Below are 27,572 nucleotides of genomic sequence, written 5' to 3'. Positions count from 1 at the left end.
CCTTTTCCAGCCACCTGTTTCCCCTCTGTTACTAAATCATATTGTCCTTTTTCTGCATCCTCGCCCCTTCCTCATTCTTATCTGCCCACAAGGGTGTCTCAGCAGATCATGAGTTCTTGGCTGATACAGAAGTCATACAGGAGTCACTGAGGCCTAGTACACTGGTCTCTTAGGCCCACTTCATGATTTATGGCTATGCTTGTATCCTATATTTCTACATTAGGTCGTCAGCTCAGTAGGAAAAAAAATTAGAGGGAACATTGAGTATTCCTTGGGGCAAACACGCAGAAACCTTCCATCAATCTGAATAATTTTATCTCCTAGTTCTTTTGGCAGCTCCAGCCTTTACGTCAAATTCACTTCTTAAAACAAACAGCTTGATTTTTCATCTAGGAGTGTTTGAATCAACTCTACTACTTTGCTTGGATGCAGGTGGACCCTATTTAATTTATGTACTTTGTTTAAGCAAGGTTTAGAAATAGAGCTAATTTGGTTTGCTTTAACAAAGGATGTGAAGACTTGCACAGTCAAGACTTTCTGGTTTCTTAATTACTCTGAATATTTCTGTAATTGTTCTTTCCCATTGAAAGTGTGGAGTATGTTTAAATTAACAAAACAAACTCGTACTTTAATGTTTTGGGGGATTTTTTCTAGATTGCAGAATGTGAAAAATGTATCAGGATGTGAAAGCTTCTGCAAGGCCCTATATATTACAAATTATCATTATCAATTATGACAGTAATTTATGTAGTGCTAATATGTTTCTGTAATGTTTATACCCCATGTATTTCTATAGCATATTCATGTTCTTTTCTCTTTTATAGCACCAATAGGTTTTAAGAACAATTTATAATGAGAGCTGTTCATTACAGAATAATGCAGCTAATTTGTGTGTGTGTGTGTGTATATATATATATATATATACTTTTTTTTTTTTTAGTTGTGTCCTATATATTGTTTATTATACTTATTGGCCTGCTAGATCACTCCAGACAAGTGAATTGTGTTCCTTAGCAAAGAAGATAAAGAGGTAATTTTTTTTTGTTGGTGATTTTTTTTTTTTTTTTGTGACGTGATATCACCAGTATAAGAACCTTGAACCTGCCAGTACTGTTTGCTTCCAGTAGAGTGTCGCAGTTTGGTCTGGTGCAGAAGGATTTTCTATCGTGTGGCCTGGCTCCCTGGGCATGGACTTAAGGTCGGCGATTCCAATGGCAAGTTCCAGTGCCTTGGCAATGGCTTTTAGGGATCAGTCCATGGACCTTTACAGTAATTGAGAGAGGAAGTGTCCCCTTTTGTAACTCCAATCTGATGTCCTACCCTTTCCAGGACTCTGCCCTGCAAGTCCTTGTGGACCATGGCTGACAAAGGAGGCCCTACAGGGCCCCTGTCAGGGGTGGTGTTTGGCCTCTGGTAGTCCCAACCCCACCCCCCCTTCCTGTTTTTTTTTCCACCTTTTTATCTCTCTCCCCTTACCCTCTTTGCTGAATGCTTAAGTTTTATATGGGGAGCATTTTTCTTTTTTCCTTTTAAAATTAACTATTAGTGGGCTGCTTACAGCAGCAGTGAGAACCGGGAAAAAAGAGTCCCAAGCAGCTGCTGTGGCACTGTGAAAGGATCCTGGTGGCCTGGTGATAAGCACCACAGACAAGGAGAAAGAGGTGAGATGCATGTTTGTTCAGGCGGCAGCAGGCAAGTATCTTAGGAGCTACTGTGGGGTTAACGTGGCTGGCTGTAGTTACCCTGCCTGTTCTGGGGCCACAGCAGTTCTGTCAGCAGTAGTGGAGGTCTGACCTTCACAACATAGGGAAAAAGAACCAGAAAGGCCTGTGTGGGTCTTGTGACTTCCTCAGGGCTTTGAGCAGAACAGCAGCCATTTTTTGCGCAGTTGCATGTTTTCCAAGCGCATACTTATAAAGGGGGAATAAATTGCTTCGGTTTCTTCTTATTGGGAATGTAAACAGATAAAGTTTCCTCTGAGCATTTCGGTTCTACAGCGCTCTATTGTGGAGAACACTTCCCTTCCTCAGGAAACCCTCCAAACATTTATCACTTCTCCCTCACTCGCAGAGGAAAAACTCCCATTTGGTAGCAAATATGACACTGCAGGTTGAAAGATGTGAGACTTAGGTGCTCTGCAGATATACTTCTACACAGGAAGTGATATTGAGCTGAAGAGCCAAGGCTATAATTTGAATATGCAACTTTATTCACAAAATGGAATTCCACTCAATGTAATCATTCAGTTCACTTAGTTTAAGAGTTCTTACTCGAAAATCCAACATTGTTTCCTCAGCTGTACACTTTCTTATCTCCAGAATAAGTATGAAGTATTTGTTCAATTATGTACCATCTCAAGTCAGTAAATTAATGTTGGTATTCAGTACAGTGGGTATAGGGGATATCAAATTCTTAGTACATAAACGACTTCTGTGTTCTGAAGTCTCACCCTAATAGTTCTGATGGTACTCCCCACATACACCTTGGAACATGGACAAACAAATATAATACCAGTTTGGATTTACACAACGTATTATGCCGTAATTTGTATATCTTACCCATCTGAGGGTTAGTCCATGATGTGCAATCCAATGAGACTGCACATATCACAATGTCCACATGAACTATCTACCGTCGATAGGTTCCATGGTAGAAGAAAATTTGGAATTAACTAAGTGATAGCCAAGTTCTTAGGATGATTAAAAGCTATATTTGGGAGCTGCCAGTCAGAGTAGAGTCTCTCTCTCTCTCAGTTGCAGGGGGCGTGACAAGATGGTGATCTAACACACACGTTAACGCTCGTGCTGCTTTTGGATGCTTGTTTGCTGAAATCATTGTTTCCTGAGATGCCACACACGAAAAGAAAGGGGGTAACGAAAGGCTATCTGCCGGCAGCCAGAACCTCCTCTCCAGTGCAGCAAACGTTGGAGCGTTACTTGGTGATTCAGCCTTGTGCGACCGGAGGAGCGGGACCCGTATTGGACGCCGACACGGAAGTATCGGCGATTCAGGGCCTGGATACCACGCTGTCGCCCCCGGGTATTATTCCACCTCCATGTCCTGCCAAATCAAGGGGAGAGCAAGGAGGGTTAGACGAGACGGAAGGCGCCAACGGAAACCCTCAGCCTGGCAGTGCATCCCTTGATTTTGGTAAGGAGAAAAGCGTGGAAGAAGCTTCGCCTAGGGAAATAACTTTGGTTTCGATATGGAAGGTTCTTCAAGATTTAAAAAGTACTGTCGATAAATCTGCACAAGAGACCACTTCAATAGTTAACCAGATGACTTCATTAACGGATTCCTTGGAAAAGGTACGCTCTGAGACTTTGGAAAAAATTTCATTGAATCAGGAGCAGATTAAATCGGTTAAAAATGCAACAGACTCTTTGGTAAAAGATAAACTTCTGATTCATAAAAAAATAGAAAACTTAGAAAATTACAATAGAAGACTCACTTTGAGGTTACTGAATTTCCCAATAGTTCCAGGAATAATAGCAATAGACTTATTTAAAAAATACCTAATGGAGAATCTAGGTATATCTCCACAAGCTATTCCTCCTTGCAATAAAGTTTATTACTTGCCGTTACCTAAAAAAAAAGAGCCTCCTGGACGACTGGGAAATGAAATAGATCTTCAAAATTTAACAGCAATTCTAGAAGAATCGATTACTGAGGTGGAGACACGCGGAACATTAATTGTTTCTTTAATATTTGACCAAGATCTCAGCTCCTTGATGAGACTTTATTTTAAGAACTCAATGAAACCATTTTATGGTAAAAAGATATGGATTTACCCTGATGTTACTAGAGCTACACAGGAAAGGAGAAGGCAGTTTTTGTTATTGCGGGATAAAGTGAGAGAGATGGGTGCAACATTTTTGTTAGCCTATCCTTGTAAATGTGTGGTAAAATATTTGGGAAATAAGTATATTTTCTATGAATCTAATCAACTGCAGATTTTTGTAGATAGGAAAAGCTTAAATAAGGAATAATGCTATGAAGATATAACAAGGTAATAACAGACGTTAAGCCACTATGGATATTTTTGTCCTCTCCTTGAGGATTTTCCTTTTGTTTATTATTTCTAAACACTCCCCCCTGCTATCTATATATATTGTGGTCTAAGGAAGTGTAATATTGTTACCTTTGGAGCCGAATCAGGTTCAAGAATGCTTTATGTTAATTTCTTTCTGTGTTTCAACAAGTATGATTTGTTTGTCAACCTGTATAAATGATTAAACTTAATAAAATAAAAAATAAAAAAAGCTATATTTGGTCCTCATTTAAAGATTTTCTGCATTGCCAAAATATGCCAATGTTTGCAAATAGTGCCAGCTACTGTTGTTGTTTTATCTGAATACGTAAAAACACAATTCTGTTTTTCAACTGATTCCATAGGGCAAGTTTGTAATAAAAGCACAGGATTCGCATACAGGCCTGTAAAAAAAAAAAAAAAAGCTTGTTTAACTGTCCAGTATGGGTAGCCCCTCTGTAAGACTCTCTGAAATAATATGTGAGCCTGATTTTTTAGTTCTTTATCTGTGGAACATAGGCAACAAATACACAAAAAAAGACTAATAGGTAGAGGAGGCCTACAGGGATGTTGTAGAGAAGGCCCACCTCCAGTCTGGCAGCCCTGTGCTGCCTTGGAGGAGGGAAGTCTTTTAAAAGGAGAGCATCACCCTGGTGCAGCTGGAAGTAATTCTGTAGCCAGGACCAGCCCACCAGGGGATGCAGTATCCTTTTGCACTGAGGATGTGTCTCTAGGAGCTTCTACCCAGGAGGGAAGTGTTAGGACGGCTGTTGTAGTTGGTGATTCGATTATTAGGCGTGTAGATAGCTGGGTGGTGGGTGGATGTGAGGATCGCCTGGTCACTTGTCTGCCTGGTGCGAAGGTGCAGACCTCACGCGTCACTTTGATAGGACTTTATTGCTGGGGAGGAGCCGGTTGTCTTGGTACATATGGGTACCAGTGACATAGGAAAATGTGGGAGAGAGGTTCTGGAAGCCAAATTTAGGCTCTTAGGTAGAAGCTCAAATCCAAAATCTCTAGGTTACATTTTCAGAAGTTCTCCCCAAGTGACAGGCAGAGCTCTGGAGTCTCAGTGCGTGGATGAGACGATGGTGCAGGGAGGAGAGTTTTTAGATTTGTAAGGAACTGGACAACATTCTGGGGAAGGGGGAGCTTCATCCAGAATGATGGGCTCCACCTTAACCAGGGCTGCTGGCTTCAGCATTTGAAAAGGAGATAGAGCAGCTTTTAAACTAGAAACTGGGGGAAGGCTGACAGTCATTCAAAAATTCATGGTTTGGAACAAGATATCTTTCAAAGATATCACCAAAACTGGGAAGATAGGGTATCCCGATAGCGAAGTTGCAATAGAAGACCATAGGAGTCTAGGTGTTTTTAAATAGAAAGTAGACAAAAGATTGCAAATTAACACTGTCAACAGCTGAGCAAGATGTAAATAGGAAGAACAAACATAGTTTGAAATGTCTATATGCGAATGCCAGAAGCCTAAGAAATAAGATGGGAGAGTTAGAATTTATTGCAAAATGAAAATTAGATATAATAGGCATCTCTGAAACCTGGTGGAAGGAGGATAACCAGTGGGACACTGTCATGCCAGGGTACAAATTATAGTGATAGGGTGGACCAAATTAGTGGAGGGGTAGCATTGTATGTTAAGGAGGGCCTTGAATCAAATAGATTGAAAATTCTGCAGGAAACAAAACACATCTTGGAATCCCTATGGATTGACATTCCATGTGTAAAGGGGAAAAGGATAGTGATAGGAGTGTACTACACTTCTCCTGGCTAGGATGAACAAACAGATGTAGAAATGTTATCAGAAATTAGGGAGGCTAACAAACTGGACAACACAATAATAATGGGTGATTTTAATTACCCCGATATTAACTGGGTAAATGTAACATCAGGGCATGCTAGGGAGGTAAAATTCCTTGACGAAATCATGGACTTCTTTATGGAGCAGCTGGTACAGGAGCCAACAAGAGGAGGCCGTATGTTGCTAAAGCGGTGCAAAGAAAAGCATTGCAAACCGTACGAGGAGAGACTTGCCAACCTGAACATGTGTACCTTGGAGGAAAGGAGAAACGGGGTGGCATGATACAGACGTTCAAATATTTGAAATGTATTAATCCGCAAATGAACCTTTTTCGGAGACGGGAAGGTGGTAGAACTAGAGGGCATGTATTGAGGTTGAAGGGGGGCAGAGTCAGGAGTAACGTCAGGAAGTATTTTTTCACGGAGAGGGTGGTAGACACATGGAATGCCCTCCCGCAGGATGTGGTGGAGATGAAAACAGTAATGGAATTCAAACGTGCGTGGGATATACACAAAGGAATCCTGAAGGAATGGATCTATGGAATCTTAGCAGAGATTGGGTGGCAACGCCGGTATTTGGAGAGTAAAACCGGTGCATGGCGTACTTTTACAGTCTGTTCCCTGATCGTGACTGAATAGTTGTGGATGGGCTAGTGTGTAAATTTTAAGGGACTTCTTCGTTAGCTTCAGAACGTTTAGTACAGGAACAGTGCTGGGCAGACTTTTACGGTCTGTCCCCTGAGAAAGGCAGGGACAAACCAAACTCAGGTATACATATAAAGTAGTACATTCCTTATAAAATGAGTTTATCTTGTTGGGCAGACTGGATGGACTGTTCAGGTCTTTATCTGCCGTCATTTACTATGTTACTATGTATTGAAATTATCCCCTTTAGGGCATTTGGAGGAAGGGTTTTTCTGTGAAACTCCTGCTTGCTTGAGGAATCAGCACTTATTGCTGTGGACACTGGTAGGTTATTGGTGCAGATGAATGAAAGGGTGCTTCGTGGTCCCATTTGCTGATCTTATTTCCATCCAGCAGTTTCAGGGGTATGTTTACAGTAGCTGCCATAGGGTACAGGAAGCATCTTGGTGGTATTTTCACAGTCAGGTGGTGGCAGCTTCTCTCTGTTTAGGCAAAGAGGCAGACCTAGGGTTTCTTGCTGTGGAGATGCAGAATTGCAAGGTCCCAAGATGTTCAAGCCCTTATGGGGATTTGTCTGTTTCCCCTTCTTCTTACAAGAAGGGAACTGTGGAGTAGCGGGCTAAATTCCGGGATTCAGATCCTGGAATAATAATAATAATTCTCTTCATGGAATCACCTTCCACTTCTTCAGGTATTACCTGCTGGGAACAAAGTGCATTTGGAAGTGCTTCCAGTTGATTGGTTTTTATTATCTAAATGGATCCTGCAGCATTTCAGATGCATAGATCACCAATCGGTCTCTTCCATTGGAGTCTTGGACACTATGCTGCCTTTCTCAAGGCCCTTTAGAAATAGCCCTCACAGGTTGGAGGCTGCTGTGGTTCTCTCAGCCTTCACAGGAGGAACAGTTCTGCCTTCCTAGGGTTGGTCTCCCCTGGTGTCCTTGTTGTTCAGGAGCTCCACCTTCTTGTGGAGGAAGGCCTGACATTGAAGTGCTTGGGGTTAGGAAGGTGAATTAGGCCTCTTCATTTTCGGACTGGGGGCAGAAGTGGTGGTTGCTAATTATAGCGCTTTAAGGTATAAAAACATCACATAAACAATAAAGTTCAAGAAAAAGGTTTATTTCAACTGTCCTCCCTTGGACAGAGGCTGTATAAGAACTTTATACAGGAAGCAAAAATACTTACTACAGCAGTTGCAGACATACAGGATAGATCAAGTTTTTGCTTGGTTACATTTGAGTATCACTCTTTTTATATACATTTTACACAATGGTTAGCCTTGTGTATGTCAAAGCTAATCTATAAATTTCTTTTGCAAATGTCAGCAGATTCCGTTCCCATGCTTTTTCTCTGCTAATTTCCAACCGCCCTCTCCTCCACCCTGCTTATCTTTACTGCCTCACATACTTCCCCTGAGTTAAAGGCATCTGGCAGATGTCTAAAAACACTTCACTACAGTTCCTTGCATTTCTTTATCTTTACTTCTGCACATACATTATATACATGGTGAGGGTCCCAACTGCTTTGAAAAGCCACTGGCTTGACTCACTGTAGATGACCAGCTGGCTTGGCTCCTAGCATGCAGCTGGATGCTCTACACCCTTAGGGGAGGTAGCCCTGGGTTTGAGAAGACTTCATGAAATTGGGCTGGATTTTGATTTGAGGCAAGGTCTCAGTCTCTCCATGGTGTATCTTAGCCAGAGGGTTCTGAGGTGAACTGGAAAACTACATGCCGATATGTCTGACGTCACTGCTGGTCAAAATGGTGGAAACTATTATACAGTGGGGGAAATAAGTATTTGATCCCTTGCTGATTTTGTAAGTTTGCCCACTGACAAAGACATGAGCAGCCCATAATTGAAGGGTAGGTTATTGGTAACAGTGAGAGATAGCACATCACAAATTAAATCCGGAAAATCACATTGTGGAAAGTATATGAATTTATTTGCATTCTGCAGAGGGAAATAAGTATTTGATCCCTCTGGCAAACAAGACCTAATACTTGGTGGCAAAACCCTTGTTGGCAAGCACAGCGGTCAGACGTCTTCTGTAGTTGATGATGAGGTTTGCACACATGTCAGGAGGAATTTTGGTCCACTCCTCTTTGCAGATCATCTCTAAATCATTAAGAGTTCTGGGCTGTCGCTTGGCAACTCGCAGCTTCAGCTCCCTCCATAAGTTTTCAATGGGATTAAGGTCTGGTGACTGGCTAGGCCACTCCATGACCCTAATGTGCTTCTTCCTGAGCTACTCCTTTGTTGCCTTGGCTGTATGTTTTGGGTCATTGTCGTGCTGGAAGACCCAGCCACGACCCATTTTTAAGGCCCTGGCGGAGGGAAGGAGGTTGTCACTCAGAATTGTACGGTACATGGCCCCATCCATTCTCCCATTGATGCGGTGAAGTAGTCCTGTGCCCTTAGCAGAGAAACACCCCCAAAACATAACATTTCCACCTCCATGCTTGACAGTGGGGACGGTGTTCTTTGGGTCATAGGCAGCATTTCTCTTCCTCCAAACACGGCGAGTTGAGTTCATGCCAAAGAGCTCAATTTTTGTCTCATCTGACCACAGCACCTTCTCCCAATCACTCTCGGCATCATCCAGGTGTTCACTGGCAAACTTCAGATGGGCCGTCACATGTGCCTTCCGGAGCAGGGGGACCTTGCGGGCACTGCAGGATTGCAATCCGTTATGTCGTAATGTGTTACCAATGGTTTTCGTGGTGACAGTGGTCCCAGCTGCCTTGAGATCATTGACAAGTTCCCCCCTTGTAGTTGTAGGCTGATTTCTAACCTTCCTCATGATCAAGGATACCCCACGAGGTGAGATTTTGCGTGGAGCCCCAGATCTTTGTCGATTGACAGTCATTTTGTACTTCTTCCATTTTCTTACTATGGCACCAACAGTTGTCTCCTTCTCGCCCAGCGTCTTACTGATGGTTTTGTAGCCCATTCCAGCCTTGTGCAGGTGTATGATCTTGTCCCTGACATCCTTAGACAGCTCCTTGCTCTTGGCCATTTTGTAGAGGTTAGAGTCTGACTGATTCACTGAGTCTGTGGACAGGTGTCTTTCATACAGGTGACCATTGCCGACAGCTGTCTGTCATGCAGGTAACGAGTTGATTTGGAGCATCTACCTGGTCTGTAGGGGCCAGATCTCTTACTGGTTGGTGGGGGATCAAATACTTATTTCCCTCTGCAGAATGCAAATAAATTCATATACTTTCCACAATGTGATTTTCCGGATTTAATTTGTGATGTGCTATCTCTCACTGTTACCAATAACCTACCCTTCAATTATGGGCTGCTCATGTCTTTGTCAGTGGGCAAACTTACAAAATCAGCAAGGGATCAAATACTTATTTCCCCCACTGTATATAAAGAACAAAATTACCAAACACACAGACAAACATGGTTTAATGGGACAGTTAGCATGGAATCAACCAAGGGAAGTCTTGCCTCACCAGATTGCTATATTTTTTATGAAGATGTAATTAAACATGTGGATAAAGGGGAACTGGTTGATGTAGTGTATCCACATTTTCAAACCCCATTAAGTAGAGGAGTGTGGTAGCTGTGTTAGTCCACTCTTAAGGTTATCAATAGAAATCAAACAAAATAAAACATGGAAAAGAAAATAAGATGATACCTTTTTTATTGGACATAACTTAATACATTTCTTGATTAGCTTTCGAAGGTTGCCCTTCTTCGTCAGATCGGAAATAAGCAAATGTGCTAGCTGACAGTGTATATAAGTGAAAACATTCAAGCATTACTATGACAGTCTGACAGGGTGGGAGGTATGCATGGGGACATCAAAGCATATCATTGATATTCTAACAGGATGGGTGTGGATAGGTGAGGGGTGGGGTGATCAACAGAGACATACAGCTTTATGGTTTATAATGGGCTAGGAACCCCAGGTCCTTGTTAAGTCCTTTCTGTTGGGTGTTAAAATATTCAATCATTCTGACTTCAAAGGTCTTACGTTCTTGTATGGTTTTAAAGTTACCTTTTAGTATTCTCACTGTGAAATCACAGAACCAGTGAAGTGCTGTCCCACCGGGGTGGGGGCCCTACTGGCTGTATTGTTCATGTGATGTCTATGTAAATTGAATCTTGTCTTAAGCATCTGGCCTGTTTCTCCAATATAGCATCCTTCGTTACATTTTTTACACTGAATGATATATACCACATTGGAAGATGAGCAAGTGAAAGATCCCTTTATGTTGAATAACTTTCCTTTGTGGGTAACCGTGGGGTCCTGTGAAATATTCTGGCATAGTTTGCAACTGGATAAATTACAGGGACGTGTGCCCTTCTGTTCCTTTTCAGTCTGTGATGGAAGTTTACTTCTGATTAGCTTGTGTTTTAAGTTGGGTGGTTGTCGGAAGGCCAGTACTGGTGGGGATGGGAATATCTCTTTCAGTAATTCATCCTCCAGGTTGTAGATCTCTTATGATTTTCCTCAGTTTTTCCAGCTCTGGATTGTATGTCACTACAAGGGGAATTCTGTCTGTGGATTTTTTCTCCTTGTACTGTAGCAGATTCTCCCTGGGTGATTTGAGGGAGGAGGCAATATTCTTGGAGATTATTTTGGGGTTGTAGCCTTTCTGTTTGAAGGATGCAGTCAGGCTTTTAAGGTGTCTGTCTCTGTCCCCTGGGTCAGAGCAGATACGGTGTTATCTTGTGGCTTGGCTGTAAATGATGGATCTTTTTGTATGTGAAGGATGGAAGCTGGAGTTGTGGAGGTAGCTGCATCTGTCTGTGGGTTTCTTGTATATCGATGTTTGTATACAGCCATCACTGATTGAGACCGTGGTGTCCAAAAAAATTGACTTTTTCTGGGGAGTAATCAATTTTGAATCTGATTGTAGGATGGTATGTATTGAAGGCAGAATAAAATTGTTTCAGAGTTTCTTCACCCTCCGTCCAAATCATAAAAATGTCATCGATGTATCGGTAGTATTTTAGAGGTTTGGTCTGGTGTGTATTCAGAAATCTCTTCCAGCTCAGCCATAAAAAGGTTGGCATATTGGGGTGCTGTCCTGGTGCCCATCGCAGTGCCCATTATTTGCAGATAGATATCATTGTTAAAGCGGAAGTAGTTGTGAGTTAAAATGAATTTGATTAATTTTGTAATAGTTTCTGGTGAGTATTGATGGTCCAGTATGGATTTTTTTTAGGAGTCTTCCACATGCAGCTATGCCATCCGCATGTGGAATGTTGCTGTATAGTGATTCTACATCCATTGTGACCAGAAGGGTGTTAGGTGGTAGTTGCTTGATATTTTTCAATTTATTCAGAAAGTCTGTGGTGTCTTGTATGAAGCTGTTAGTTTTGTGTACGAGAGGTTTCAGAATTCCCTCTATGAATCCAGATATTTCTTCCGTGAGTGTGCCAATACCTGATATGATTGGTCTGCCAGGGTTTCCCGGTTTGTGGATCTTGGGTAGCATGTAGAATGAGCCCACAGCAGGTTGGTTTGGTATGAGTTTCTTCAGGTGAGGTTGCGCTTGTGTAGGAAATGTTTTGATAAGGTCTTTCAGCTGTTTTGTGTAATCCTGTGTGGGGTCCTCAGTTAGTTTCCTGTAATATTTATTGTCTGTCCAAATTTATGATTTGGACGGAGGGTGAAGAAACTCTGAAACAATTTTATTCTGCCTTCAATACATACCATCCTACAATCAGATTCAAAATTTACTACTCCCCAGAAAAAGTCAATTTTTTTGGACACCACGGTCTCAATCAGTGATGGCTGTATACAAACATCTATATACAAGAAACCCACAGACAGATGCAGCTACCTCCACAACTCCAGCTTCCATCCTTCACATACAAAAAGATCCATCATTTACAGCCAAGCCAAAAGATACCACCGTATCTGCTCTGACCCAGGGGACAGAGACAGACACCTTAAAAGCCTGACTGCATCCTTCAAACAGAAAGGCTACAACCCCAAAATAATCTCCAAGAATATTGCCTCCTCCCTCAAAACACCCAGGGAGAATCTGCTACAGTACAAGGAGAAAAAAATCCACAGACAGAATTCCCCTTGTAGTGACATACAATCCAGAGCTGGAAAAACTGAGGAAAATCATAAGAGATCTACAACCTATACTCCAGGAGGATGAATTACTGAAAGAGATATTCCCATCCCCACCAGTACTGGCCTTCCGACAACCACCCAACTTAAAACACAAGCTAATCAGAAGTAAACTTCCATCACAGACTGAAAAGGAACAGAAGGGCACACGTCCCTGTAATTTATCCAGTTGCAAACTATGCCAGAATATTTCACAGGACCCCACGGTTACCCACAAAGGAAAGATATTCAACATAAAGGGATCTTTCACTTGCTCATCTTCCAATGTGGTATATATCATTCAGTGTAAAAAATGTAACGAAGGATGCTATATTGGAGAAACAGGCCAGATGCTTAAGACAAGATTCAATTTACATAGACATCACATGAACAATACAGCCAGTAGGGCCCCCACCCCGGTGGGACAGCACTTCACTGGTTCTGTGATTTCACAGTGAGAATACTAAAAGGTAACTTTAAAACCATACAAGAATGTAAGACCTTTGAAGTCAGAATGATTGAATATTTTAACACCCAACAGAAAGGACTTAACAAGGACCTGGGGTTCCTAGCCCATTATAAACCATAAAGCTGTATGTCTCTGTTGATCACCCCACCCCTCACCTATCCACACCCATCCTGTTAGAATATCAATGATATGCTTTGATGTCCCCATGCATACCTCCCACCCTGTCAGACTGTCATAGTAATGCTTGAATGTTTTCACTTATATACACTGTCAGCTAGCACATTTGCTTATTTCCGATCTGACGAAGAAGGGCAACCTTCGAAAGCTAATCAAGAAATGTATCAAACCCCATAAGAAATTTTAAAAATTATGAGATAGGAGGCAATATTCTGTTGTGAATTTAGAACTGGTTAAAAGATACAAACCAAAATGTTGGGTTTAAATGGAGAATTCTGAATAGTGGAGTACTGCAAGGATCTGTACTGGGACTGGTGCTTTTTAGCATGCTTATAAATGATCTATAAATTGGGAATGATGAGTGAGGTGATCAAAATTTGCAGATGATACAAAATTATTCAGTTGTGAAATAGCATGCAAACTGTGTGAAATTGCAGGAGTACCTTGGGTGGCTAGAAGATAGGCATACAAATGGCAAATTAAATTTAATGTAGACAAGTGCAAAGACTTGCACATTGGGAAGAAAAACCCAAATTATAGTTAAATAATGCTAGGTTCCACATTAGGAGTCACCACCAAGGAAAAGGATTTAGGGGTCATGCTGAGCAATATGTTCTGCACTGTTGGTGGCCAAAAAATCTTAATCTTGGGAATTATTAGGAAAGCAATAGAGAATAAAACTAAACTATCATAGTGCCTCTATATCACGCCATAGCGAGACCACACCTTGAGTGTTGTGTGTAATTATGGTTGCTGCATCCCAAAAAAGGTGTAGTAGAACTGGAAAAGGTACAGAGAAGAGCAGCCAAAATGATTAAGGGTGATGGAAGGATTCTCATATAAGGAAAGTCTAAAGAAGTAGAGGATCTTCATTATGGAGAAGAGACAGATGTGGGGAGATATGATTGTGGTCTTTAAAATTCTGAATGTAGTAGAATGGGTAAAAGCGAATTGATTGTTTACTCTTTCAGAAAGTATAAAGACTAAGGGACACTCCATGAAGTTTCATATTGGCATATTTAAAATAAATAGCAAAAAATATATAGATTTTCACTCAGTGTATAATTAATCTCTTTGCCAAATGCTTGCTGGAGCAAGCAGTAAAATTGGTTAATGTAGCTAGGGTTAAAAAAACAAAAGGTGCATTTCTGGAGGAAAAGGCCATAAACCGTTTTTTTTTTTTTTTTGGTTACATTTGTACCCCGCGCATTCCCACTCATGGCAGGCTCAATGCGGCTTACATGGGGCAATGGAGGTAGACCTGTAGAAGCCACTGCTTATCCCTAATATTAAGTAGAATGGAAGTTTCCCACTTCTGGGACTGCACCAGGTACTTGTAACATAGACTTGCCACTGTTGGAAACAGGGTACTGAGCTAGATGGACCTTTGGTCTGACCCAGTAGGACAACTCTTATGTACATAGGATTGGTTTTGGAATGGAGATACTGAAGATCTAGTTGGCAAGGTGCTGCTTTTGCCCTTTCACTCGTTGAGTCAGGAAAAACCAGCCTTTCGGCGTACCTGATAGTCCCAAGACAGAGGTAAGCTTTTCTCTGGCGGCAAAATAAGTCTTGGTGAGTTGTGATGCTTTGTCAGTAGTATACTGGCAGGTTCTAGGGCTGCGCTGCTCCTTGTACTGGTGATGACATCACTGAAAAATCAGTGTTCTTTTCCTCCCGTGTTCTGGTTGGGCCACAGCAGGGAAAAACAAATTTCATTTGTATAGTGATTAACAAGATTATTTTTGTACTTCTAAGACAGCTCTGCTAGTTAAACCATGTTTACTTTTCCTACTACTTTACAGATGAGCTTTTGTCTGCTTTTATATGTTGGCTCATGTCCTGCATAATTTCTAATTTTTATCTGTCTCGAGACCATATAACACTAGCATTGATCTACTACTACTACTAACTAGCATTTCTAAAGCGCTACTAGGGTTACGCAGCGCTGTACAATTTAAACACAGAAGGACAGTCCCTGCTCAAAGAGCTTACAATCTAAAAGACAAGAGAACAATCTAAAGACAAGTGAACAATCTAGAGGACGAGTGAACAGTTAATCTGATAGGGTGGATAGATTGGGGCATTCTATATATCTCGAGCGGTTAGGCGCCGAAGGCAGCATTGAAGAGGTGAGTTTTAAGCAGAGATTTGAAGATGGGTAGGGAGGGGGCATGGCGTATGGGTAAAGGAAGATTGTTCCAGGCATAGGGTGAGGCAAGGCAGAATGAGCGGAGCCTGGAGTTGGCAGTGGTGGAGAAGGGTACTGAGAGAAGGGCTTTGTCCTGTGAGCGGAGGTTACGGGCGGGAACATAGGGGGAGATGAGGGTGGAGAGGTAGTGATGATCCGCAGACTGAGTGCATTTGTAGGTAAGGAGGAGGAGCTTGAATTGTATGCGATATCTGATCGGAAGCCAATGAAGTGATTTGAGGAGAGGGGTGATATGAGTATATCGGTTTTGGCGGAATATAAGACGTGCCACAACGTTCTGAACTGATTGAAGATGGCTGAGTGGGAGGCCGGTGAGGAGTAAGTTGCAGTAATCAGTGATCCTGAGATGCAGCAGCAATACAGTACAGTATAATTTGTTTATATTCAGTTTATTTTGATGTTTATTTTTAAATTGCTATATTAGATTTATTTTAATGTATTTTTTAATGTTTGTAGTATCCTGCCTAGTACAGTGGATTGAGCAGGTAATAAATACTTTAAAATAAATACACAATAATCCTGTAATGTTCATCAGGCGTTGACTTTTTATGGATCTTGATGGTTCATTACATTAACTGCAGGCCTAGTGGCAGCACATTGGGTGTGGATGTTTGAAACTGTGCTATAACAAGATTTTATGAAGTTCAGCTTGATATGTCTTTTTTTTAGCCACCATCAAAGAACAGGAGAGAGAGGACGGAACTGAAACCAGATTTCTTTGATCCTGCTTCAATAATGGATGAATCGGTAAGCTTGACTTTAAGAATTTACCTTTCATTTTAATAGAAAAATAAGTGAAATGTAAAGCAAAAAAAAAAAACAAACAAACTGATAAAACAGTCCAGTTATACATGTAGATTCATAAAACAAAGAATTTTATCTTTAACTAAATAAATCATCAAATTTCAAAAACTAATGAAGGAAAAATATTCTAAAACTTTCCTTGAGTTTACTAGCATAAAACTGGAGGAAATTCTATGTGGAGAATGTGTCCATTTTATTAGTGCCATGATTTTCTTTTTACCCATCATGTTTCTTAGATAAATTGAAAACACATTTGAAGTACATTGAATCAAAAATGAAGAAAAATAAAAGCAGTCTAAACCCCAAACCATAATGTGATGATGATCTTTCATTATGTTCTATTATGACTGTATTTACCTATTTAAAAAAGGGAAGAAACATTGCAGAAGTTGAATTGCTACAGTAGCAACATGCTTAAACACTATGTCTATTGGAAAGTTTAGCTCTAATATATTGGTTTAAAAAAAAAAAAAAAGGGCAGTAGGCAGAACATTTTTAAACATTTGTGCACAGTCTCATCCTGGGTTTGTGTAGCAAGAATGTTGCAGCTAGATATTCAGCCTCTTAGAACTGCTTTCTGGAATTTTCTCTATTTTCTAGTTATTCAGACTAGTCTGTTTCCAGTTATAACTGCTGGTATAGACAGATGATGCTGTGAGAATATCATTAATTTTGCAGTATCTCCAAATGGGTTTGTTTTGCAAACAAAACTGATCCTTTCTCACAGTACTGCATTTGGTTTAAGAATATGTCACTGTGTCTAGACAACAGATCCCCGAGATAAAAAAAATATATAACTGTTGCAGCATATTTAATGTTATCACACTTGTCTAGGTACATTCATCTATTCAAACATCTACGTTTTTGAGCATTAAAGCTATACATTTTACAGGATGACATGTCAGATCAAAAGTATTCAGTAGCCATTTACAAAGACCATTATTTCAGTTCCAGGTTTGGAAACCTAATGAGGAAACTGAGATTTTGGAACGGAAATATTGATTTTTGTATATAACCATTATGAGTACTTTGATTTGATAACTTTGTTTTTGTAGTGCCTGATCTTCTAGGTTTTAAAGGACTGTAGATGACTATATTGTGACTGCATTTTGACCATAACACGCGTTTTTGAAGACAAGGAGTTCACTGAGTCACATACATGGGTGTTATGATTATACTTCGTATTAAATAGACATTAATCTTCTGGAACAAGAGCAGCCGACCTTTCATGTACCCTCTCTCCAGGGAGGTGGGGCTTAACTTTTTATAAATAAAAACTAAGAGCTAAGGAACCAGAATGACCAGTACCAAAGAACATGGGGTGGACATAAGGGTGTTCAGTGGGGGTGATGCTAGCTGCAGATTTTCACAGCCTTCCTTTCCAGTATCATCTTTATGCTGATGACACCCAGCTGTATCTCTCCACACCAGACATCACCGTGGAGACCCAGGCCAAGGTATCGGCCTGCTTATCTGACATTGCTGCATGGATGTCCAACTGCCACCTGAAACTGAACATGGCCAAGACCGAGCTTATCGTCTTTCCACCAAAACCCACTTCTCCTCTTCCTCCGCTCTCGATCTCAGTTGATAACACCCTCATCCTCCCCGTCTCATCTGCCTGCAACCTCGGAGTCATCTTCGACTCCTCCCTCTCCTTCTCTGCGCATATCCAGCAGACAGCCAAGACCTGTCGCTTCTTCCTCTTTAACATCAGCAAAATTCGCCCTTTCCTCTCTGAGCACACCACCCGAAGTCTCATCCACGCTCTCATTACCTCTCGCCTTGACTATTGCAACCTACTGCTCACTGGCCTCCCACTTAACCATCTATCCCCCCTTCAATCCGTTCAGAACTCTGCTGCACATCTTATATTCCGCCTGAACCGATATACTCATATCACCCCTCTCCTCAGGTCACTTCACTGGCTTCCGATCAGATACCGCATACAGTTCAAGCTTCTCCTTCTTACCTACAAATGCACTTAGTCTGCAGCCCCTCATTACCTCTCTACCCTCATCTCCCCTTACATTCCTGCCCGAAACCTCCGCTCACAGGACATATCCCTCCTCTCAGTACCCTTCTCCACCACCGCCAACTCCAGACTACGCCCATTCTGCCTCGCCTCACCCTATGCTTGGAATAAACTTCCTTAGCCCCTACGCCAGGCCCCCTCCCTACCCATCTTCAAATCCTTGCTCAAAGCCCACCTCTTCAATGTTGCTTTCGGCACCTAACCTTTATACCTTTCAGGAAATCTAGACTGCCCCAATTTGACTGGCCCTACTTGACTGACTGTACATTTGTCAATTAGATTGTAAGCTCTTTGAGCAGGGACTGTCCTTATATGTTAAATTGTGCAGCGCTGCGTAACCCTAGTAGCGCTTTAGAAATTTTAAATAGTAGTAGTAATAACCTTCCTTTCATCCTGCTCTTTTCTCAGTCTCCCATTTCTGTCCCAACCAGTCTCTCCCTCTCCATATTTTCCCTTGTTGCTCAGTCTCCCCCTCTCCATATTTTCCCTTGTTGCTCAGTCTCCCGAGAATCTCGGGTATATGAAAAGAGAGGGAGCAGAACGGTCACACAGCCACTGTTGTCAGTGGCAAACTCTTGATCTCTCCCTCCTCCCTTGTCATCTGCTGCATTTGTCAGTGAGTAGTATGTGTAGTGAATCGTCAGCATTTTAAACCGGTCTTGAAAATTTTGAAGTGCGAACAGATTAAGTACTGGTGGGCCTTTTCCTGTTGTCTTGTTTTCCCTTGAGTGGCGTGCTACATCATGTGCACTCCCTGTATCAGGCTTGGCAACTTTGGAGGTACATTGGCCTGGTTACTGACCCTCCACCTGTGCCCAGCTTCACTGGCTTGTCTACTTGTAAGCCTCAGCGTTGGGTGAGGCCATCTAGTAAAGGACGGCGGCTCAAACATAATGCAGCTGACATGGAAGCCTGATAAGACAGTTTGTGTAATGCAACTAGATGTACTTGTTCCATCTTTGCTTTGTTAGTTGCATTGTGCATAGGAGAGCTTCAATTTCCTGGTTGGGGAAAAATAAGACCTTAACTGTATAGGTTTTCTTGCATGGAGTTGAGACTAGCTGTTCGACTGCTGAGACTCTTTTCTCTGGTATATCTCTTTGTGGATCCTTTGGTCTACCATTGCTGGGAGTTTGGAATGGTTTTGGGGTGTTGAGTCGGGGGTAGGGTGAATCTGTGTGAATGGAGTGAAGTTGGGGGTTAATTGAGGTTTCTATTTGCAATAGGAAGGGAGTGTTTTTGATGTTGGCTTGTAGGGCAGCTGCTTTGTATACTTATAGTCACTTTGTTTCTTGCCTGTTCAGTTATTCCGTCTATTAGAGTGCTTACTTTGAATGTCAGTGGCCTTAATTCATCAGGTAAGAGACATTCACTTTATAGGGAGTTGACTCGCCTGCATGTACAAGTTTTGTGTGTACAAGAATTCCATCTTTGTAAAAATATTATGAATACTTGCATCACCACAGAACGTATCCTCATATTCTTCCTGCTTCTGACCAGCAGAACACTAAGAAGTGTGGAGTGGCTTTAATGTTTCATAGAGACTTGAGATTAAAGATTCAAAAAGTTAAACGGGACCCTGAGGCAGGTACCTTATAGCACAGGTCTGGATTGATCAAACTGACTTGACCGTTGCTAGCTTGTATGCCTCCAACGTGGATCAAGCTGTTTTTTTTCATAACAGGGTGTTACTGGGAGGGCTTTTCACGAGGACCTTTAGTGATAGGAGGTGACATTAATGTTTGTCTTAATCCTACCTTAAACGACTCTTCAGTGCGCCCTAGTGGTGAACTGAGAGCTAGCTTAGCTTTGAAATATATGTTGCAAGATTTAGGTTTGGTGGAAGTCTGGAGAGATTGTAGTGGGCTTCAGAAAGATTACACTTTTTACTTTTCAGCCTATGACCGTTATACCCGTATAGATTATATTTTCTTAGATAGCTCTCTTTGGGGCTCAGTGGAGGGGGTAGAGATTGGAACTTGGATGATCAGATCATACTGCCTGTTGGGTTGATTTGGCTGACATTCGGGATGAGCCAGTGGAGCAAGCTTGCTCAGGGATGTGGAGGTGATTAGAGAATATAAGAAGACTCTTCTAGACTACTTGGAGCATAATCTGGACTCTGGTCCCTCCTTCCCTGTTGTCTTGAATGCTCTGAAGGCAGTTACTAGAGGCTTCTTTTTAAAACATGCATCCAGGAGATGCAAGGCTAGAGACTTGCTGCGAGAACAGTATCGTTGCAACATAAACGAACGGGGGCAGCAAGCAGGTTCTGAGTTCTTAGACACACGTATTGCTGGAGGAGCTTAATCAGGAAGGCTGTAAGACTTACAGTTTGCATTAGACCAGTTTTGTCAGAAACACTATGAATACTTGGGGAAGGCGAGCTCTCCCCATTGGCCTTTAAGATCCAAAAAGCTCAATCTGCCCAGTTTGTGAGTAAGATTGGATAGTGCAGGTCAACTTTTATATAAATCTGTGCAGATCAGGGGCATTTTAGGGAGTTCTTAGCTGACTTGTATACAGGGAACCCTACAATTCTCCCTGCTAGGATTGATGATTATTTGAATGCTTTGGAGCTGTCCTCCTTGTCAGCTGCCCAGAGGACTGCTTTTGATGCTTTGGTGACACCAAGAGAGGTCTTGGCTTCCATTCTGGCCTTGTTGTCTCGTAAGGTGCCGGGGTTGGATGGTGATCTGGTTAAATTCTATAAAACCTTTGGGCCCGAGCTGTCCTCTTTGTTGGCTCATCTTGTGAGTGGAGGAGTGACCTAGTGGTTAGGGTGGTGGACTTTGGTCCTGGGGAACTGAGGAAGTGAGTTCGATTCCCAGCACAGGCAGCTCCTTGTGACTCTGGGCAAGTCACTTAACCCTTCATTGCCCCATGTAAGCCGCATTGAGCCTGCCATGAGTGGGAAAGCGCGGGGTACAAATGTAAAAAAAAAAAAAAGGATCTGTGATGGGGCGTCTATTGTTCCCTCTGTGCTGGAGGCTTGGATTTCTGTTATCCCTTAAGAAGGAAAAGATGTGACGGATTGTCAGTTCTATAGACCTATCTCTGTCCTGAGTGCTGATGTTAAAAGTTTTGCTAAGGTCTTAGTGGGGAGGCTTGGGGGTATGTTGCCTGACCTGATTCACCCCAATCAGGTGGACTTCGTTCCTATAAGACAGACTGCAGACAATATCCAGAAGATTGTTGACTTATGCTATATATCTAGGAGAACAGCACAGTTAGCCTTCATTTTGGATTTCGACGCTGAAAAGGCTTTTTATAGTTCATTGGGCCTTTTTGTGTAACATTCTTCCTCGGATGGGTCTGGGAGAGGCCTTTAGTGGGTGGGTATGGGTGTTGTACTCGGCCCCCCCAAGCTTGTGTGAGTTAATGGGGGCAATTCAGCTATGTTTTTGTTGACTTGAGGAACTAGGCATGAGTGTCCATTGTCTCCTTTGGTTTTTGCTCATGTTATGGAACCCTTAGCTATAGGAAAACACTCCAACTCACCTATTCATGGTGTCCAGGTGGGGGAGGGGGGATGGATTACAAGATTAGTCTGTTTGCAGATGATGAGTATCATTGACATTCTCCCCCTCCTCCCCCCCCCCCCCCCCCCCCCCCCGATTACTCTTCCAAATGTAATGAAGGAGCTTGCTGCATTCTCCCAGGTCTCAGGATTTAACATCAATAAGGGGAAGACAGAGGGCCTTAACCTTACACTGCCAGAGAATATTCTTCAGTCTTTGCGGGTCTCCTTCCCATTTCTTTGGGTTACCAAGGGCCTGAAATGCTTGGGTGTCTGATTGCTCCCCCAGTATTCATATCTTTATAGCCTAAATTGATCTCCACTTTAAAAGCAGACTTGGTCCGTTGGAAAGATCTTTCACTTGCGTGGTTTACATCAGAATGAATGTGTTGCCCTCTTTATTATTATTTTTTTCCACTTTAAATTTTTTATTATAATAGTTTTGTACCAGTCAGCTTTCACAAAGAACACAACTTGCTCACTCTATCCTGCGCAGGGGCCAACAATTACTGGACTAAGACATCTTGTACAAGCTTATCAGCTACATAAACTCCTCTACGGTATGTGTTTTTATAATAGTCCTATAGACAACTTCCACACCCCAAGTAAACTGTGCGCCAGTATTATGCACCATCCCCTCTCCCAGTCCTCCAACCTCTTCCAGCCCCTTCACAATATGAGAATGCCCCTTGGTTCTTTGGGACATGCTCCCTCCCCCTCCCTTTACCCACCCCCTCCAAGCCCACCTGCATCCTCTAATTCTCCACAATCCTAAATGCGTGTTAATCGCTGATGGAATCGAGCCCACCCACCTTTATGTCTCAGAAACCCCTCCCTGCGATATGCCATGAGGCGCTCCATTTGTATTAACTGACCCAATTTGCACTTCCAATCACCTAATGTCGAGGGGGGGGGGGGGAACTACTTTCTTCCAGTTCTGTGCTATGAGGCACTTGGCTGCTGCCAGCCCCCATCGCAACCATTTGCTCTCCTCCCAAGAATCCCTCTCGTTATGTAAACCCAGGAGACATACCAAAGGACTGCACACCAAAGATGACTCAATCAAAATTACCAACGCTTTCATAACAGCCTGCCAAAAGGGATCCACTCTGGGGCAGGTCCACCATATATGTAAAAATGAGCCCAGTTGTGATTTACACCTCCAGCATAAGCCCGATGTCCCCGGATACATCCGCTGCAGTCTCTCCGGTGTGTAATACTATCTGGTGAGGACTTTGTATGCATTTTCCTGCACCAAAACACACACCGAGGCTTTTTGAACCTCCCCACAAATAACTTCCCACTCCTGATCAGAAAAGCGGCACGTTAGATCTCTTCCCAAGCCCCCTTAAAACTAAATGGCCTGGGATCACATCCCCTAAGAAATTTATAAATCACTGATACTGGTTGGGGCACCCTCCTCAACAAAAGCCACAGGTTTTCCAGACTTTCCATCTCTTGAGGGTTCTCCCCCCTCCAATCCAGTGTCCCCACAAAGTGTTGAATCTGTAAATAGGAAAAAATCTATCTCCCGGGCAGGCCATACATGGAGCACAGCGTATCAAAACTCTTCATGCTACCCCCCTGCAGCACAGCTCGGAAATTCAATATCCCATTTGTTCCCACCACACAAATATGGCATTTTCTCTCCCAGCCCCAAATTTTGGCTCCCATTGCAAAGGCGCAAGTGTAGATACCCTGTCAGTCTGGCCCCATTTCCTTCACACTTCTCCCCACAGTTCCACCAGATGCCTCACAAATGGATTTTGTATCCTGAACTGCAAACAGTGGTTTTTTTCCCAGGTTTAGGCAGGACAGTTACCCCAGCCTCAGACATGGATACCGGGAGCCCATTGCCCTCAAAAATGCCATTACCCACTCAAACCAATAAATCTCCCAGCTCCTCCACAAAACACTTGTAAATCCTCACGGAGTATCCATCTAATCCTGGGGCCTTACCATTAGGAAGCCTTTTTATCACCCCCTGTATCTCCCCTAGTCTAATAGGTTCCCCAAGCTGAGCCCTTTCAGATTCATCCAATTGTTGTAATGGAACCTGATCCAAATAACGAGCTATATCTGCAGCCGATGCACCCTCAGAGGCACTATATAAATCTTCGTAATATTGCACAAAGCATTTTCCAATATCTGAATCAGCATAGTGCCAACCTCCCCCACCATCTTTCAACTTTTGCATAAGGGCATGCCCTCTCCTTGCCCGTAAATAACAGGCCAACATTGCACTTGATTTATTGGCAAACTCAAAATATTGCTGCTTTAGCTTAGTTCTCATGAAATCAATGTCTGCCATCTGCAATTGTGCTATTTCCCCTTGGTGGAATAGCCAAGGCCACCCGGTGCCTTGAATAAAGCACTTCGTTAAATAGCCAAGGCCACCTCTTCCTCGGTTATAGGGGCATTAAGTTACATTTAGAGCCCCCAGCAAGCTGTGGTAAATCTAGACTGTCCAAATATACTTCTTCTAAGGCCAGTCGTAAAGGTGTTGATAGTATTGCTGAAAAACAGCTGCTACCTCTTGATCTGTTCTCCCCAACATTCCATCTCCTCTATCCATCTGTGAAATAATTGGAAATCCTCTACACTGTTTATCTTGGCCAAAAGTTTCACAGGTTTGTTGCCATGGAGGTGCAACTGAAACCTATTGAATTGCAAAGATTTTATTGCTGTCTCATGAAGGAGTTCATTCAGAGAAGTCTGAAGCACCAGCAGTGAGCTTCTTTGTTGTGGGGTAGATTGAATGCTATACTACTACTACTTAACATTTCTAAAGCGCTACTAGGGTTACGCAGCGCTGTACAATTTAACATAGAAGGACAGTCCCTGCTCAACGAGCTTACAATCTAAAAGACAATTGTACAGACAAAGTGGGGCAGTAGGGCGGGTGGGCGGGAGCGTAGGGGGAGATGAGGGTAGAGAGGTAGTGAGGAGCAGCAGACAATGCATTTGTAGGTAAGGAGGAGAAGCTTGAACTGTATACGGTATCTGATTGGAAGCCAGTGAAGTGACCTGAGGAGAGGGGTGATATGGGTATATCGGTTCTGGCGGAATATGACGTGTGGCAGAGTTCTGAACGGATTGGAGGGGGGATAGATGGCTAAGTGGGAGGCCAGTGAGGAGTAGGTTGCAATAGTCAAGGCGAGAGGTAATGAGAGCGTGGACGAGAGTTCAGGTGGTGTGCTCAGAAAGGAAAGGGCGAATTTTGCTGATGTTAAAGAGGAAGAAGCGACAGGTCTTGGCAGTCTGCTGGATATGCGTTGAGAAGGAGAGGGAGGAGTCGAAGATGACCCTGAGGTTGCGGGCAGATGAGACGGGGTGGATGAGGGTGTTATCAACTGAGATAGAGAGTGGGGGAAGAGGAGAGGTGGGTTGAGGTGGAAAGACGATGAGCTCGGTCTTGGACATGTTCAGTTTCAGGTGGCGGTTGGACATCCATGCAGCAGTGTCGGATAAGCAGGCTGATACCTTGGTCTGGGTCTCCGCGGTGATGTCAGGTGTGGATAGATAAAGCTGGGTGTCGTCAGCATAAAGATGATACTGAAAACCATGAGATGAGATCAGGGAGCCTAGGGAAGAGGTGTAGATTGAAAAGAGAAGGGGACCAAGGACAGATCCCTGGGGAACTCCAACAGATAGCGGGATGGGGGTGGATGAAGATCCATGAGAGTGCACTCTGAAGGTGCGGTGGGAGAGATAGGAGGAGAACCAGGAGAGGACAGAGCCCCGGAACCCAAACGAGGACAGTGTAGCAAGAAGTAAATCATGATTGACAGTGTCAAAAGCGGCAGATAGATCGAGGAGGATGAGGATGGAGTAGTGGCCTCTGGATTTGGTCAGGAGCAGGTCAATACAGACTCTAGAGAGTGCTGTTTCTGTCGAGTGTAGAGGGCAAAAGCCGGATTGAAGTGGGTCGAGGATGGCATGAGAGGAGAGAAAATCAAGACAGCGGCTGTGAACTGCACGCTCAAGTATTTTGGAGAGGAAGGGTAGGAGGGAGATGGGGCGGTAGTTGGAGGGACAGGTAGGGTCAAGTGATGGTTTTTTGAAGAGAGGTGTGACTATGGCATGCTTGAAGGTGTCAGGGATGGTTGCAGTGGAGAGAGAGAGGTTATGGATGTGACAGATGGAGGGGGTGACGGTATGAGAGATGGTGTTGAGTAAGTTGGTGGGGATGGGATCAGAGGAACAGGTGGTGCATTTTAAGGAGGAAAGAAGGCAGGCGGTTTCCTCCTTGGTGATGTCAGGAAAGGAGGAGAAAGAGGCCTGGGTTGGTTGGTTGACGGAGAGGGTTAAAGGGTGAAGAGGAGGAGGTGGCTTGGTAGTGAACTCAATGTTGATTTTTTGCACCTTGTCGCGGAAGTAATCAGCCAGTGATTGAGGAGAGAGTGAGGGGGGAGTGGGAGCAGGGGGCACTTTGAGGAGGGAGTTAAGGGTGGCGAAGAGACGACGAGGGTTGGAGCTGAGAGAATTGGTCAATTGGGTGTAATAGTCCTGTTTTGCAAGGAATAGGGAGGAATGGAAGGAGGATAGCATGAATTTGTAGTGAAGGAAGTCTGAGTGGGTACGAGATTTCCGCCAGAGGCGTTCAGCAGATCGGGCACAGGAGCGAAGGTAACGGATGCAAGGCTGGGGATTAGTGCGAGGGTGTCGAGAGCAGAGGAGAGAGTGGTATTATAAGCGGAGACAGCCTTGTCGACAGTCTCGGAGGACATGATGGAGGGGAGGAGATTAGAGATACAAGAGGATAACGTGGGGGGGGTCAACAGCCTGGAGATTCCTGGAGGTAGTGGTTAAAGTTGGGCGGGGCTGAGGGGGGGTGAAGAAGTGTGAAGGTGATCAGATGAAGATCTGAGAGAGGAAGAGCCGAGGCGTGGAAATTGGAGGGTGAGCCGGAGGAGGAGAGGACGAGGTCAAGACAATGGCCGTCACGGTGAGTAGGGGTGGTGGAGCACAGCTGGAGGTTGAAGGAGGATGTTAGAGTGAGGAACTGAGAGGTGTGAGGGTCGGATGGGTCATCAGCATGTATGTTAAAGTCTCCGAGAATGAGGGACGGAAATGAGGGTTCCAGGAAAACGGAGAGCCAAGCATCGAAGTCGGTGAGGAAGGAAGAGAGGGATTTATTAGGGGGGCGGTAAATGACTGCCACTCTGAGTGGCAACGGGTAGAATAGCCGGATGGAGTGGGATTCAAAGGATGAGAAGCAGTGAGACTGTGGTTGGAGGAGGGGTTGGAAACTACAGGAGGGCGAGAATAGTAACCCAACGCCTCCACCGCGGCCAACTGGGCGGGGAGTGTGGGAGAAGAGAGAACCTCCATGGCAAAGGGCCGCAACTGAAGCAGAGTCGTCTGGGGAGATCCAGGTTTCAGTTAGGGCGAGCAGTTGAAGGGAACGAGAGAATATGTGTCTTGATCAGCTGTTTCTCTAGCCTTAAAATCTCCGATCTCTTGCCCTCTGCTTAAAAGTAGTATAAGCCAGGATCTCCCCTTGAAGCACTGCCTTAGCAGCCTCCTAGAAAAGTACAAGCGTGTGCACATGACCTGCATTGTGCTGCTAATCTGATCATTTGCACAATATGTACTCTCAATTCAGAGTCCCTGTAAAGATGTGGTGAAAATCTCCAATGATAGATTTTATTTTCAGATACTTCAAGATCAAGAATGCACCATATAGACACTCTTTACTATGGCGCTGTGCTGCTAGTGAGAAATTAAGAGAAAAAGCAAGCAACAGCAGTAGCTTTGCTTTTACTTGATATTGTGG

At 43.4% G+C, this 27,572-nt stretch overlaps 1 protein-coding gene across 1 annotated transcript in view; it reads left to right on the top strand.

Annotated features, from left to right (window-relative positions):
- Window positions 1–27,572, top strand: part of STAG2 (stromal antigen 2) — a 583,303-nt gene that overhangs the window by 530,207 nt on the left and 25,524 nt on the right. Inside the window, 1 exon segment of the mRNA XM_030209778.1 lies at window positions 16,104–16,181. Coding sequence (XP_030065638.1) covers window positions 16,104–16,181 — 78 coding nt within the window.

This window comes from Microcaecilia unicolor, chromosome 7 (genome assembly GCF_901765095.1).
Source record: "Microcaecilia unicolor chromosome 7, aMicUni1.1, whole genome shotgun sequence".
In the NCBI taxonomy this organism is placed as follows: domain Eukaryota; kingdom Metazoa; phylum Chordata; class Amphibia; order Gymnophiona; family Siphonopidae; genus Microcaecilia; species Microcaecilia unicolor.
This window is presented reverse-complemented; position numbering and strand designations above follow the sequence as displayed.